Source organism: Seriola aureovittata, chromosome 1, assembly GCF_021018895.1.
Source record: "Seriola aureovittata isolate HTS-2021-v1 ecotype China chromosome 1, ASM2101889v1, whole genome shotgun sequence".
NCBI lineage: Eukaryota > Metazoa > Chordata > Actinopteri > Carangiformes > Carangidae > Seriola > Seriola aureovittata.
In genome coordinates this window covers 25,098,832-25,116,228 of record NC_079364.1, presented here as the reverse complement: position 1 = coordinate 25,116,228, position 17,397 = coordinate 25,098,832, and the positions used below count along the sequence as shown (strand labels likewise).

The 17,397-nt window shown below is 41.5% G+C and overlaps 1 protein-coding gene across 1 annotated transcript in view; it reads right to left on the bottom strand.

The window, feature by feature from the left end:
- tox3 (TOX high mobility group box family member 3) overlaps positions 1 to 17,397 on the bottom strand; it is a 39,356-nt gene that overhangs the window by 3,128 nt on the left and 18,831 nt on the right. The window contains exons 2-4 of the mRNA XM_056382696.1: positions 13,941 to 14,006; positions 6,590 to 6,841; positions 104 to 367 (exon numbers count right to left, since the gene is read on the bottom strand). Coding sequence (XP_056238671.1) covers positions 104 to 367; positions 6,590 to 6,841; positions 13,941 to 14,006 — 582 coding nt within the window. The remainder of the gene's footprint in view (positions 1 to 103; positions 368 to 6,589; positions 6,842 to 13,940; positions 14,007 to 17,397) is intronic.

Sequence of the window (17,397 nt, the reverse complement as noted above, 5' to 3'; positions counted from 1 at the left end):
TGCAATGATAGAAATGCACAAGATGAGAAAATTAACAAAAACCTCTTTTACATCAGCAGGTCAATTCTCAACAATCACCATACAACTAACTCCTCTTCCTCACCCTGTTGCCGTCGTCCTGGTCGTCTTCATTTATAGAGCTGGAGGGGGATGGTGTGGCGGACTTGCTGGCAGGCGGAGATGGGGAAGTGTGGGTGATGTTGGGTCCTGCCATGTTTAGGCTCAACTGTGCGTTGAGTTGGGATTGGTTGATGGTGGTCAGCTGATTCCGTGATATCATCCCATTGGAGCTGTTCATGCTGATGATGGACTTCATCACCATGGCTGGGTTGGGTGGGTACTGGCGGAGGTGGCCCGGCCCCACATTCTGTCATACAAAAGCAAAGAGAGGCGTTGATGAGAAAGCAATCTTTAAATATTCAAAGGAATATTTTTACTGACCCATGTTCCTCTGCTGTCACACTGCTGCACAAAGATATCTCTGTTCTCACTACACCACCCTGCTGCTCACTGTTCGAAGATCACGAAGCTGTATCCCTTTACCAGAGAGGAAATCGGGTCATTGGATTCTTTGGATTGTTATGTGTCAGATCACATGTCACAATGTCCTGGGTCTTAAATGTCTCTATTACAGGCCATGATAAATTATCTAGGCTCCCGAGGAGCCAACTTTATAAGCCAGTAATAGATGGCTACACAGCTCAGTTGATTCATTTCAAAACTCTATTGTATGGAAATCTGTGACACAGCTTTTGACTGGCTGGTCCCTGGAGGGGAAAGTGGACTCACTTCCCCCGCACTCGGTACATAACTTCAAATGCCACAATAAAAAGATTGTTAGAGTCACAGTTTGTATGCATGCACCTACATGTCGGTTTAGTTTGAGGTGGCCACAAGCCTATATGCTTTAGTGTAATGTAACTTTAGAGTCATAACTCTGTGAAAGAGGCACCATATTTGACTGGCAAAGAGTGGAAAAAATACTTCTATATAATCAAATCCATAAATCAACCAGCTGAAGGTATGAAGCTTAAGAGCTTTGGACAGGTCCCCTCCCTCCTACCATCGAGGTTACTATCGAGGGTATAATGTAATAACATTTTCAAAATCTCTTACACTTTTCTCCTGGTGAAACATTCAATTCTTGAAAGAGTCTTGGAGAAGGTGTAGGCAACATGTTTGCATTGATTGTGGTGGGGATGAAATTACGAGGCATGCCAGCTCCCCAGAGGGAAGACTGATCAGAGAGCCAGCAGAGCTGACATGGAACAGAGGACGGGACGTGAACACAACAGAAAAGGTGATTTGTTCTCCCTGGGTACATCCATCTGGTATTCAGCAGCACAAACTCAATCTCTCCCAACATCAACACATCATAAACCCACGCACCTGGCTTTATTGAAAGAACCTTATGAATACCCGTCTTCAAAAACAATATTGTAACGCCATTTCAGACAGAAACATATTGGATCTACAATCCATTTCTTTCTCATATGCCATGTCTACTGCTTATCATAAATACAATCTATGAAGTGAGAGCAGATTTATATTTACATGCGCAAGGAAGATTCTGCGAAAGGTGAGACAAAGGTGGGGAAGAAATTGAAGACATATTGTTGTGATTCTTCAAATATGGAAGCTTTCACTTTTCTCACATATAAAAGCTGCAATAAACAAGCCTGTGACCAAATGACACATAACTGCAACCCGCCATGTTCCAATTGCTATTGTCATCTTCATTACTGAGAACACGATGGCTCGCAGTTTGCTTTCTGCTTGCTGTGAACATCAAAGATGCGCACACTGAGCTCATTAGTCGTGGCCATCTGTATAATAACACTTTTGCCCAATCCCAATGATGCAGTTTTGACTTAGAGCAATGGCCCATTCGGCCACTTATTTGGAATATGGTGATTTCTTCTAAATGCCCCTTGGATGTTGTGCATTAAAGAAAAAAAAAAAAAAGAAAAAAAAAGCTGTGCTGATGACCACAGTTATTGGTCATCACTTAATCATGTCACATTCAACAGCCTGCTAAATGTCTTATTTCACCACATATTACAGCAGCAAATGGAATAGTTTTCATGTTACCGAAGCGCGAAGACAGTTACGTCAGTGAAATGCCAGCATTAGCACGTCTGATTTGAATGAAAAGATACCAGCTAATAACACACGAGTGAAAGAAATCATCTTAAGTAACAGCTGCCTTGATTGTGAATATGAATCTGATACTAGGTTGTTTATTTATGTCCCTCTGCCTTCTCATTTGCATTTTGATTGCAGTATTGTCAGCAGTCACAGCAGACATCTAACCAGATATTTTGATAGTCATCGTAAATCTGCAAATAAGTCCTTATCTTGAGTACACAGTGGCCAGATGTGCCCTCCTCTGTCAGGATCGTGTGTGCGTCTAGGTGTGTTGTCTGTCTGTGTGTTTGTACGTCAAACACTAACAAGCAGAAATCTACTCTGTGATCAATAAAAGTTTATTTTGTAGATTCAGTTTGCAATATTCCCCATTGTGCTGCTTTTAATGTCAAAGCTGAAATAGCTGGAATCGACATAATGCTGTTAACAATATGCTGCAAAAGAAGAAAAAAAATTGCTTGTTTTGTACATTACTGTTGCTTCATCCCCTCTTAACTCAGCGAACAGTCCACACACAGACACATAAAGCATTCAGAAAAGATGAAAAAAAAAAAAATGCAACTGACAATGTGTGAAACCTTTTCCACAATAAACGCAGGCCAATAAACACAACAGCTGGACTCAGAATGCAACATTATGCATCGACCGAGTGATAAAAATCTCAACACTGATGTCAATGAAAGCAAGTTCCAGTCTGTTCTTTAAGATATTGGAAATCAGAATTTGGGGAGAATTTATGAACAGTGGCACTATGTACTAAGCTGTAACAGGCTGAAAAGAATGTTAACAAGTTCAATTTCCATTCAATCAATGCTAGAGCTCTTGGAAATGTTCCATGGCAGGAGAGGGGTAAAATCATCTATATGGTAATTATAAGGATGAATCCCCCAGTAACTTTCGCCAGCATGAAAGGTCAGTCCTATTAAAGATAGTTTATCAGCGCTCTGCACATATTCCTTTACTCGGCTTCTAAACGGGTACATCATTTTATTTTTTTTCCTCCATTTTCTGCAACCTGCTGAAGTCTGTGCTTAAGCCAAATGAGAAAAATGGAATTCTGAATGCCGGTAAAGGCTATAATAGCATGAAGATAAATAGTTTTTCTTTCCCCTGCCCTGTCTCAGTCAAACACACTTCTCTCCCTTTCTCTCTCTGTGGTGTGCAAACTCCCCAATCTATAACCCCCACTTAAAAACAAACCCCCCCCCCCCCCCTTGGTCCGGTACAACCGCTGACCCATACCCTGTCCGCCATTTCTCCTGATGCATTATGGGTATTTAAAACTTGTCCAACATGACATCATTTCATTCTGAGAGCTGCCTGAGAAAAGTAAATTACAGAATCAATCATGCAGAAGGTCAAGCTGAGACTTCATTACAAGTATTGCATGCCTGCATGAATATCTTTCATTTCTGACTGACCCAATATGTCACAATAGCTGTCTGTCGAGGTAGAAAAGAAAAAAGAAACGAAGCGAAAAAAAAAATCCACTCTCTTAAATTGATGTACAACTCATGTCAGTGCTTCTTGGCTTGGAAGGGAGATAAGAGGGAAGTGTAGAAAAACATGCTTTCTGCAACAGTGCTCACATTTTCCATTTGATTCAGGATATAGTGGTTTTTGACCAGTCAAAACCGAGGGTATTATACTCACTGGCAATCTCCACAATATCAAGGCATATCAAATCATGTGAACAACAAACTGCAAATGGCTTTTTCAGCCTCACTTTCATCTTGCATGATGCATGTGGTCCAAACACCATTTTGTGTTAGATATTAGCATATCTCTGAAGCTGTAAAGCTAATGACATGTGAAGCAGCCAGTTTGTAATGAAAAATATATAAATGCATCACCACATGGTGATAAACGTATTAAGACAGCAGCCCTCATAGCTCCTAAATATTGATTTTAACATGTAATACAACTAGTTGACTACTGTAGGTTTCGAATCCAATCATGGAGGACACAGAGCCCATTTCAGTACATGCTTACGTGTGTTGAGAAAAACCTAAAATGTGGCGAAGGCACCAGGTGTTTTTTGAAATAGAACCCAGAGACCCTTGCTGTGCAGGAGGGAGAAAATCGAGAAGAAATTGTGAATAAAGCAATACTGGCAGCTCTAACTCCAGTACTATTTGGCACTATTGAGACTCAATCACAGATCAGGAGGACACATGCTGGGAGACAAAAATGAGAGTCAGAAGCTTGTTAGGAGAGCAGATTAAATAAATAATGACTTCGGATTCAGGGCTTGCCAGGCAGCTGAGAAAATGTATTTCTCTTTGTAGAAGCTCGGCATCTGTGGCCAATTTGCAAGACATACGCTGAACGTTATGGGGACAGGAATTAGCAGAACACTTGGCAATGCAATGACATGGAAGAAGCTTTTGAAAAGAGCCCAGGTATATTCACTGGTTGGGTTTCTCATTAAGTTCTGATAAGAGACAGGCTTTCACACACACTAAATATTCTCCACCAGTAAGCTACTACAGAGAAAGAAAACCAAGACAAGTGTTTGGGAAATATGAGCATGGTGGCTTGATGAAAAATGTAATTGCAATAGTGCACGGTTTATTTGTTTGCCCCCGCAGCCATAACAAATAACACAGAATGTAATCATGTATATAAGGTTGTCATCCCTTTATCAGTGTGCTGACAAAATGACAAAACACCCCTCTCAGGGCCTCCGTAAATCATTGTCTCTGTATATAGAAGGCACTGCAAACAGCGCTGTTACTTATCTCATTTAAAAGTTGCGTTCTCTTTTCAAGACGCAGATAAAACCATAGATGAATAGAATTTCTATAGGCATTGTCACAAGACTTTTGGGGATCAATCCCATTTACAGAAAAATGAAGGGCCACCACAAGCCTTCCTGCGGTACAATGTGCGATGACTGATAACGAGAGAGTGGTGTGCCGACGACAATGCCACGAGGCAAAGAGCAGAAACCCATATTCTCCCCTCAGTTTTTAATAGAGTCTCTGCACAATCAGAGACATGAGCCATGCAAATGGTGTTAAAGAGGAATAATGTTTGAGAATCAAATCTAATCCTCCAGCAAGTCGTGAGAACAGTCAGGAATGTAATTGTGTCAAGGTTCTGTTTCTTCCAGATGTAGAAAGCTTAACTGACCATGAAATGAAAATTCTTTAGGCAAAAGCCTTCTGGGGCTCACTTACTGTATGCAGCAGAGATATTTTAAAAGCTGCAATTATTTTACATGCCAGAAGCATGGAAGCAGGAAAAGGAGCTGTAAAATTTTATAGCCCCTTCCCATATGGAATGTAAATAAATATCTCTAATATCAGTGTGATTCAACAAATGTGTTACAGAGAAGGGGGAGAAGCAGGGGGTCTAAAACACATTTCATTTATTCACACAGTTATAATGATCATGGCACCTCTTTCTGTGCTTTGTGCTTCACAAAGCACATTCAGCATCAATATCATCATCTCTCCGCTCATGCCTTTGTCCTTTCATTTCTTTTTTTCCTAAATGAATCTTCCATTTCTGTAACAGGTCTGTAAGACAACTAGTCAGCCAGTGACATTTCCATTTTTCCTCCTCAATGCTTCTATGATTGTGGCATTTGAAAATGCCCCCCCCCCCCGAGACAACAATCTCACAATCTATAGCACATAACAGTATCAACATAAAGACAGTGATTACTTCGTCTACTGTTCCGTGTTTGGCCATCTGTGTCGGTGGAAAGGAGGATTAAGCTAAAAACATGTTTGTCAAGACCTCACTAGGAGGGTAATTCTCTACAACACAAAGCTGATCCTAAACTCCACACAAAGCATGTGTCTATTTCGAAGACCTCATGAGACAATGGACAGAAGCATGCATCAGCATTTACAGCAGAAAAAAAAGGCTTTGGGAGGCAACATGAATTAAATATGAGCATGTGAAACTGGCACTTTTGGGTCCCATTTTCACTGTCCTTCTGGGGCTGAATGCGCTTTGTATTCTAACACCTGTGATCTATTCACATCTGCTCACCTTACAGAGGGGGATCATCCAGTGCGCTGTGTGCTTTTCAAAAAAAAAATCCTCACAGTAAGTAACATAATATCATGACATTTACTCAATGTGATCATATACCTCCTGTGTTGTAAACAAGGCCAGATGCTGTGCCAGATGCACTGACAACAGGAGGCGTACAAAAACTGTGAAGGTGACATCGTGGTTCAGTAAAAGGGCTCATTTAAGGACTTTACGCCTCTGATATCAGGGGTCTCTAGTAGTACATACTTATAAATCATATCTTTTAGTTTGGTTATCACATCTGGAGCTGCAGCTACAAGTAGAACAGCTGCTGGAGCAGTGCTAGTGCAGGATTTTTGTGTGTTGACAAATGAGGATAACATTTCTCTAGTCGCAGAAAATAAATAGACTCCTTGATTTACTGGTGTTATAAATGCATAGCAGTGCTCACCACAGGTTGGCCGTTGTTGACAGACATCCCTTCCTGGTCCATCATGTTGCGTGAGATGGTAATAGAGGGCAGATCCAGGCTCTGAGGGGGGAACTGAGGGATTAATGGACCCCTGTGCGGACCTGGGGGCTCTGACATGGCTTGGAAATGTGAGTCCACTTCCGATAGACCCAGACCAGACTCCGTCTCAGGTGGAGGTGTAATGGGAGGAATCTCAAACTCCTCGTCACCCAAGCTGGGCGTATGAAAAGTCTGAAAAGACAGACGGAAAAGGAAAAGTCATCAAAACCGTACACACAACACATTCACTGAGGTGGGCCTTATCCAACACGCCGGAAGCACACCCTCAGGGATTAAATCAGACAACTTTGTTTAAGAGAGGGAGTGTTTTAGTGGAGTGGTAATACACTTGTCTGGAAGTGCACTAAGATGTAACATTTCCTAAACCTATTAAAGTCCACTTTGAGTAAAAAGAAGGAAAAAAGGCAAAAACGGAAGAAGACGTCAAAAGCAAAAATATCAAGCAGCAATCACGGGAGAGAGAGGATACATGATAAAAGCCCTTAATCTTGGGGATGGAAGATGTTGGGTTGAAGTGCAGTGAAAATACACGTCACAGGGAGATGGGTTTAAAGAACATTTTCAAAGATTATTACGCTTGGCCAGAAGTGTTTCTTTTTGTTCCCCTTGCCTGCACCCTTAAATCTGCTCATCAAACAGCCTAATCCTTCTGCCTTTCGAATTAAAGCTTTTGGTCACACTTAATTTGCTTATGTGCCTTCTTGGGAGATGGGACTGTTCACCTAACTTGGGTCTTGTTGTCATCTGTACATTGCATTAAGCTAGACTCTGGAAAGCCAGTATATTCATATCCTCACAATGACCACACTGCTGGTCCACATAAATGCGGCTGAACACAGGGCCAAACAGTGTGCTATCTGGGGCGCTGGGCTTGGCTGCTGCTGCTGTTTAAGTTACTCTTCAAAGCATGGGTCTCTCACTAGAAGTGATATGGGTTTAACTGCTAGCATGGCTCAGCGTACTGTTTGAAAACATAGTGGTATAGTGCTAAAATCATATTAAACTCCCAGCGCTGTTGGAAATCCTGCTGAAAATGAAACAAAAAGTGCTTCAGGTTGACCTCTAACACTAGGTCCTTGTCCTTGTGTATCTTTTAAAAAGACCTGCTTCTGGCGATCTCATCAGCAGTTTCTCTCTCTTAACAAAATTTGACAGCATTACGGCACATGTAACGCATCAGCATAGCCTGACTTGTTTCATAGGAATCCAACACCTACCATAACAGAAGTGAAGTTCTACTAATCTCAAAGGAAACTGCACTCTGCATCAGAGCTAACCAGGCCTGTCTCTCCTGTCTTTGTCGGCTCTGTCTCTCTGTCTCCGGTAGGGGATGGAATAACAGAAGGGAGACAACGGAGGGAATATGCCAACACAGCCCTTGATTAGGGAGTATTAATGTTCCCCTTGCTTGCTTTAGCACACAGACACTTGAAACTAATTCATTGCCTAGTCAGGACAGCTGTCTTGACAAGCACTGATGAATTCCTGTGGCAGAGGCAGCTAATAGAGTTTTCATTCCCCCTTTTCTTCCTCTCTTCCTGCTCCCCACCACTGTTTCACTTTTCAGTGCTCGTTTCACAGCTAGAGAATCAGTTCTCCTTTCAGAAGGAGCTAAGGTCATATTCATCACCCCTGGCCTCTGGCTTGCAGGGTTCAGAATAAATCACACGCACCTTCAGTAGGAACCAATTTCTCTGAGTCCTCTGCTGTCATACTATGCTTCAACTACTCTAAAACCTCTGAAACTTAGTTCACAATAATGCCTGTTCAGCAGCATGTGTATAAAAAACACATCGTGTTTATAAAGTTAATAAAACAAAGCTGTCATGAGTCATGGCATGACAATTCAAGTACCACGTGGAGGGGATGAGAAATCATCCATCATCTCTGTCTTCATTCATCTTTTTCAACTTCTCCTGCGGAGCAGGGTCAATCTCCACAGCAGCCCTGAGATCTATGATCCCAGCCTCATCTGTATCATATCATGTAGCAATCTGAAAACCCTGGCACACCATTATAACCTCTCTAACAGAAACGTATCAGACCTGTTTTGGTCTCCCCTTGTCCAGTGCAGTCAGATGCAAAGGCTGTGTTACCACATTTATCCGTACAAGCCCATGCAGGGATGCTTTTGAGGAGAAAAATACTCACTATGGATACTATTTGCTGATGTTAGTAGGTTTCCTGTGGTGTTACACCGTGTAAGGTAAATCAGAGCAAAACTATATAGGCCAGTGGATCCTATTGGCTGGTCCACTGTGGCCTGAATTACAGAGCCAACATAAAGTTTTGAGAAAAACATCAAAGAAGAAGTTTGACTGAGGTGAGCTCCACTGTTGTAGGAGAGAAGCACAAGCATGACTGTGACCTTTAAGTGAGACACAGACATGTACTTGGAGGAGAGGAATGCTAGTGTTTAGTGTCCCAAAACAGCATCGAAGTGGAGGACAGAGGAAGACAAATATTACAGTTGGGGAGCAAGATTGTACTTGTGTGCATCACCTCTCTTTGTTAATGATGATAAAAAATTAACATCTGCACCAGGGCACTGATAATGGAGACATGGTGTTTGTGTCTCATTTGGGAAGGGGGGGCGTATGGAAGATGTCAGCTGTCCGTGAAGAAAAAGGCCCTCTCCCCAGGGAAGGGGTGCCAGATTTTACTGGAACCCACAGAGTGTTACAGTGTAGCACACTGTCTGGTGTCATTTCACATAAAGCCAGTCTAATTCTGCACCAGGAGCAGCTTAGGGGGCTCTGATCGGAGATTAAGAGATGCACAATCCACTTTCTTCGCATCACCAGCCTGATTATCCATTTAAATTGTTCTGAAAGGCTCAGCAGAGCCAAGTGCCAGGCCAGATGCTGGCTTGGGATGTGCAGGCATGTACATGTTAAGGGGTGGGCAAGGGAGGGAACAACAGAGAGAAAGAGTAAGTGTGTATGCTTGTAAGAGAGAAGCCTGATGTACCCAGCATGAGCATCATGAGCAGGTGTGTGGGAAATCTCCAGTCCTCAGGGCTTATTGGAGGTGGTAAACCTGGAATACACAGTACTGTACTGCAAATTATTCTCAACAATCCCCATTCTGCCCAGCCAAATTTAAGTATGAGGTTATTTAGAAAAAATATTCTCATACTGTAAGTTGTCCGTTGAATTAAAAACTGCCTATAATGCCTTCCTTACACGATATAAGACTACAACTATGTGTAATGCTAACATGCTAAAATGTAGTAGGTAAAACAAAAAACAATAAGCATGTTCACCATCTTAACTTTCTGGAACATTCAGTTACCACAGCTACAGTACAGCTGAGGCTGATGGGAATGTCATTAGTTTTGCAGATATATGGTGATAAACCAAAATATTGGACAAATTAAAAATTTGCCCTGATGTCCCTGTAGATGAAAAGTCACCAAAAATTATTTTAATCCGTCCTCGGGGGGTGATGAATGTGCACATCAAATTTAATATCATTATTGTAGAGACATTTCACTCAAAACCATAAATGTGAATCTCATGGTGGCAATAGAGGAAAAGTCAGGGGAGCATCATTAGTATTCATCCTCTGGGCACCATGAATATCTGTGCCAAAGTTCAGGTGAAGCCATCTAACAGTTGTTGAAATATTTCAGTCTGGACTATCGCTGTGTCGATTCTGTAACCGAGACCGAAACCAGGATATAAATGTGCACGATCTTGTGACGTAACACTGTAAGGTAAAATTGCCACCCCCCCACCCCCAAACCCACTGCCATCAAGGCAGGTGCAGCCTATTGAGCACTCAATACATTACTAATGAATCAAAACTCATTTTTCATTTCACAACTATAACACATGTAAATAATGAAATTACTTGTTATTGTATTTAAAATTTGGGCAGGGTCTATAAAGCTGTATATTTTGTAAATATTGCACATTATACTTAGTTTGTTGTCTTCAAAAACCAAAGACCAATCATGACTGAATGATCATGCCTGCAGTAAAAGTTAGGCTAGACTAATTAGCTCTAGATTTATCATAACCCTGAGATTGCAGATGCCCCGGGCACAGTCAATCAATCTGAACCAAGCCATGGATTTGGAGATTTGTTACACCTCTAGTCTGAACCAAAATGGTGGAGAAATTGAATGAATACAAGACATACCCCTCCCTGAATGCTGCTAGCGTGGATAAAAATGATCCATAACAGAACTTTACAAACAAAAAATCTTCACAATGTCTTGTGGTAAACAGTATGAGTTGGTTTATATAGAGTATATATATATATATTGACTCTATATATAATAAATAGAACCTTACACCAATGTTCATAACAATAAAAACACACAGGGAGATGACTAGGGAATGTGTATCAATGACTTTTCCCTTCAGACGTTTTATCCCTTTGCTGCCATGATACTCTTTCAATATCAGGACAAAGAGCAAGAAAAAGCTTTTCAGGCAATACTCCCAGTCCTTCAATAAACGTAGTAATGCAATTCACAGATGCAATAACCAAGACTTGTTAAAGGCAGCAGTATGCAATTACTGCATAGAATAGGCCTCAGAATCAATAGAGGCAGGATTGAGGATCCAGTTTCAAATATCTAGACAGGCAGAGTGCAGCTACTCAAATGACAACATCAACCATGGCACCCCTAATCAACATTATTTCAAATTTGGATCATTTGTAGTCCATTTCTACATATTTATAGTTCATTACACGTCTCTAATTTGATTGGGAAAGTAAAGTGATACATCTGAGTGGAATACAATCTCAGTGTACAGTATCCTTTTCCCTGAGGGAAGCAGTCAAGCTTTCCCTGCTAGGATGTATGCTTTACCGGGCACACCAAGGTCATCTTATCTCATCCTCTAAGTGCATAAGGTAAATGATACACTGGCCATCAAAACAGCAAATACACGTCTGCTGTTCTGATGTAGAAGCATTCTGCCTCCAGCACAAACAACTTTTCAATATACAGTATGTGTTATGAGGAAAATAGTATCCAGATGAAAACGGGTTTATATTTAGTTTATATTTAGTTTTAAGGTATAAAGTATAAGAAAGCAAACTGTACTGTATATTAAAGTGAAACTATGTAACCCTTGAAAAAAGAAATGGCACATTCTTCCTTTTACAAATGAAAAATTAAATGGATAGGTAGTAAAACACAGCCTCAGTGAATTCAGCACTCTTGGGATGTTGCTGTTTCAGTCTCACTTGGCCTGGTACGACCAGTAGCTTGTGACCAGTAATGTTAGCTAATGTTAGCATACTTTAGATAAACACTGCTTAGATAAAGCTGTATAACAACTTGTAAACTACTTGTTTTACTGTTACACTTTGTTTTAGCATTCACCATTATCTCAGAACCCAGGAAGGTTCAGGAGGTGATGCTCACAAGTTTTTCATGTAAAACAACAGGTGGACTGATCAAAAAGGGCAACAAGTTTGTTGTCTGGTGACATTGTTCACAACACAACATGGATGTTACAATACTATTTAGGGCAAACAGGAAGCATCATAGCTTGGTAGCTTCAGAAAATACATAAAGTCTGCATCTATTTATCCAGTAACCCTCTGGTTTTATTTGAAAAACAATAGCTAAACAAATGTGGTGGCATAAATTTAACCTTGCTGTCAAACTTAGCTTTTCATCATGGAGTCGTCATAAAGAAGACTTCCTTTTCCATTGTGCCCTCAGCCCAAGGCAGACACATTAAGTAGATTACAATAGCATTAAAACTGTGATAGTATGAAACTTAGCAACTCAAAGAGGAAGTCACTTTAATTTTACTTTAGCTCAGGTTGCAACAAACAATACTTTGGACACTCTATTGCTTGAAAAGAAAAATCTATGCTTCGCTCTCTCTATCTCTCTCTCTCTCTCTCTCTCTAAGCACAATACCATCTGTGCTTTAACACTGGAAACAGTTGTTCCTTTTGATAAAATGCAAATGAGCTGGGCTGTTTTTATCAAGGAGTCCCACCCCCCATACGAGCCCATCCCCCCTTTCCCTGACTGCCACAGTGGGCCCTCACAGCTGGGGGCTGAATGCTCTCCAAGCAGCTTGTGTCGGCGTGGTCCCCGCTGCAGTGGGCCTCAGCAGCCCGTGGATACAGAGGATGCGTCCACTCAGTGCAAATGCGGGGGAAAATTAAACTTCTTCCGTAACACCCTGTGGCTTTGTGAGGCGGCCACTTTATGAACATGAGGTCACACGCTCCAAACACTTCTGAGCTTGAATGTCACTGTTGCATCCCAACTGCACGACTGGCATGAATGAAAACAATAAGGTTAACAATGACATCTATGGCAGTATTTCGAAGCTGTGCAGTGATGCTTTGTTGTGGGTTTTGAAACCAGATTAATCTCCTCTGCTAAACTGGATGAGATTGGCCCGTTTGAACCACAAAGGATGATGGGTATTTTTGGTGCACTTGTCTCTAATGACAGGGCAGCGGAGTGGGTGGAGGGGAAATAAAACAGGTAAATTTAGCACACTGTTAGGACTACTATGGCTCAGAAAGATGCTTATTTACCCCCAGAGTACAACTGGGAAGAACAACTATTCCCTTCTTACTTCTAATACAGCAGTACAATGCGTGAGTGAGTGATGAGTTATTACAGCAGCTCCACAGCCAAAGATTGTTGGTGACATTTCACTTTTTGTAAGTGCCAGCAGATAGAGTGGCTCATAGAGTGGGCTCCTTCATTATGTCTTTGAAAGGAAGGAAAAAAACAGGTGTTTATATCCTCAGCTTCCTGAGATATCACTTTATCTTGGAGAGTGCAGTTGTGGCAGTCAGATTACATCAGCATCAGCTCTCAGAAGTTACTATGAGACAATATAGGGTGGGCCTATAGCTCATCTTTTTGTAAGCTTAGAGTTTTGTGTGGGTCTCCCAACAGGCATTTAAGCAGGCAGCATTTCAGGCAATAAAAATAATGTTGCCTGTGAAAAAATGGAAAAATTCAAGTTGCAGTCCAATTACGGATGATTTAGAGGGCTTTACTGTATAAAACATAGGGATTCTGCTTCATGATATCGGTTTATACTTTGCCCATCTACATTTACTTAAATTGTGAATCACCAAGAAATATTAATAGAAGAGCAATAACATTTATACACATGAAAAATGTATTTATGTACTACCAAGTAACAAAATGAGAAATAAACTTTTATGGCACTGTACGTAGCTTAGTTTATATTGGAAAGCATTAGCTGAATTCCCCATGTTCAAATGTGGAATATTAGTGTGGAAAAAATAAAACTATACTCACATCACCAGCAGCCAGCAGCGCCCCGTTCGCCTCTGCCATGTTCATGTAGTTGTTGTTATTCTGGAACTGCAAATGACAACAAAACAAAACACACAATCAGCCCACTAGTGTCCAGATAACAACCAATGTAACATGAGCCTCCCCCCTTTCATAATGGACACCTGTCACTCAAACAGACTGTCACACTTGGCTCTGGATGTTTACACACAGGTTAACCCCTTTCTCTGCGTGCTTGGGCGCATTCTGCCACTCTGCCATTATTGTGACATGACAAGAGGCGTGTGAGAGGCCCAGGCTGATTCGAACCAGGGTAATGAGAATCTGGTCTGGCAATTCAGCTCTTATGGGATGGCAATTAAGTATATGTTTGCATCACAAAGCCAAGTATCAAGATGCAGTGGCAGGTTATTAACTTCAAATAACCTATGGGAGAGGTGTGATACTGAGGGGAAATAAGGAGGTGGAGGGTGTTTTTAATATGGGTGGAGCTGTGTTTAACAATTAATTTTGCTTTATTTACATTTATCTATCCTTATGGAGAATCTGATTTGAACAAAGACATTTTTTGGGTCCGTTCAATAAACATTTAACTGTTAATATTAGAGTAGATGTGAGAGTAATAACTGCAAAAAGCAAAGCCAGTAGTGAGAGCCAAACTGTAAAGACACATTAGTGTTTAAGACAGTTGATAAGCTATTAAAACCCTATACTTTAGTAGGAAATAACATGTTTTCACAACATCCCCCCACTTCCCTCACCCCCCCCAACCCACACATAGCCTGCTGGCAAAATGGCAGCCACTTCCTTTCTTTGGAGGCACAACCATGCTGACAGGTAGGAACAATGGGACATAGAATGAAGAATTATGGGCTAGCAGCTGGGCCCAGGAGCACAATGCACCTCTCTGTGAGTGAGGAGTGCAAAACCCAGCCTACACGGCTCAGAGGAGAAAGAATCACAGCGCGTTTGCGTCTTCATGAGGTTCCACTGAGAACACTCTTCCTATTCCCAACAAAGCTCTGCAGTAATCTCTTTTGTGTGTTTATTACAAAGTCACTCTCTTAAAACATTATGAGTGATGAGGAACTCCAATAGACAGAGTGAAAAAAATGGCCTCTTATCTGAGCAGAAGCCAAACAATGGTGGAAACAAATTAAGATCAGAGCGAACTGAGAAGTGCATTAATATATTTTCTAGCCCTCTGTGTTTTTTTTCTTTTCTCCTTTTCTTCTGAGTGGTTAGTATGCGAATGTAATTACCGAAAGAGCTGCTGCTAATCAACTGCGAATGGTATCCATTAATTAGTCTATGCCCTGGAGAGAGAGTGGAGAATCAGCAGCAATGTTAACAGTGTTACGCACCAGTGAGAAGGGCAGCCACAAGCTCTGCTAGCAGTTGCTGAAGCAGGTGGTTTGAGCTGTCTAGGCCTCTGGTGCCGTCTTACCTGGAGCTGCCCCACTAAACTATATCTGACTCAAGTGCTGGGGTTTACATGTTTGCACAAATGCACACGTGAACGTATAAAGACACATAAACGCAGACTCACAGGCCTCAAGTGAGAAACATCTGTCAATAGCTGGTCCTCCTTCGCTTCCCAGCTGTGTGTAACTTTGAGACATGACATGGCTGGGTTACGTCAGCCACTCGGATGGTAATTAACCTTATGCTGGGCTTATCTCGGAAGTGTTACTCCGTCCCCCCTCTTCTTTTAGATAACAAATTGAAGTCTCAGAGATATCCCTCTCTATTCAAGCACTAGGAACATTGTTCTGATTGTGGGGGGAGATAGGGCTTCATGCAGTGCGGTCTCTGTTTCTTCTATCCCTGTGTCTCTCTGGATGTGAATAAGATTTTAAAGAGAGCAGACAATTGCCCTTCATTGTAAATAGTTCCTTGATCATCTGGGAAAACCCCAGAGGAATACAGACAGATTTGTAATCTTCTAATATAGATGCTTGTTTACTCTCCTGCCTCTTGCATGGAGGGGAAAAGTGAGAAAGGTTTCTGTAGCTCTGTGTCAGGTTCCATGCAAACTTCTTGCCGGCATTAATAGTCACACATTTTAAATTCAATTACTGGCCATGTTACACATCACTGGTTAATGTGGATGACACCTTCACAAGCATGTAAGTGTTAATAAATCAGCGAGCAATGTGTATTAAAACAAACACCACACTGAGAGGTATGGTTGAATTACATACTGTAAGCACGGACACTGATCCGAATCACATTAGCTGCATTAGAGAAAACACAATCAAGTTAAGTCCAAGTACTAATTAGTAGTGTGAAGCTCCCTGGGCTCTGTCTCAGTGAGTCGTGCTTTATTGTGTTTCCAGGGCCCTTTAAGAGCAGTTCCAAATCTCCTCTGAGATCTGTGACTAACATCCCAAGAAATGTCCCTAGCCACTGGTATCAATCTTCTCCATTAAAAGCTGTACCATGTTGCGGTGCAGCCGGGGCTGGAGGCCTCGGCGGACGACCAGAGCAGGGAGTGGAGATTGTTATTGTTATTCCCAAGTCATTTTTTGGGGGTGAAGGCAGTCGGCGTTCATGTTCACGGCAGTGCCGATTGAGTCAAATGCCAGATGAAATTAAGTGTGATTGGAGGGACCACGCAGCTGACGGTAAGGAACCGCGCTAAAATGGGTCAGTGCAAACAATGAAGGCTCTGTAATTAAAATGATGTGACGAGCTAGACAAGAGCTGCAGCAGCTATGTGAGGGGCAAAACAAGTGTGTGTGTGTGTGTGTGTGTGTGTGTGTGTGTGTGTGTGTGTGTGTGTGTGTGTGTGTGTGTGTGTGGAGAAGCATTTTGGATACAAAGATGTAACAAAAATGAAAAGTTGGGGAAATCTGAGGAGTGAGAATCACTTGATTTATGCAGGATAAATGCTTGTGACACACAATAAATTGTCCTTAACTGTCTTGTAAAGCACTATAGCAACAGCTCAGTAGTTGTGACGTTACATGCATTCATGCAACCAGCATCTCACTTCTTCACACCAAAAATCAGTCATGTACTTCTAGAAGGGAACCACAGGGAAGCCATTGAAAAGGGTGCTTTAAATAGCTTTAGGGGGCTTTTATTAACAGAGTGAATTCACAGTTAAAGGTGCTCTGTAATATGAGTTGCACTAAGAGCTAGGCATGGCTACATGGCAGAGCAAACACTGGGCACTCAGTGTTTTTATTTCTCCTTCTGCACCACCAGCACATTTCTTCAATAAGTGTTTAACAGGAGAGAATTAAGAGCTTACATGGACCCTGATCCTGATGTGAAAAGACTCCACTGTCTGCATGATCGCAGTCAGACAGAAAACCAAGCAACCTTGCAGTGAATGGATCAATATGAATTTCTGTATGTTGTTCTGTAAATGCATAGTACTTCCTATATTTTCATTCTAAATCAAGATAATACATGAAAGATATTCTTATAATCAAAATTTAAACAACAAACA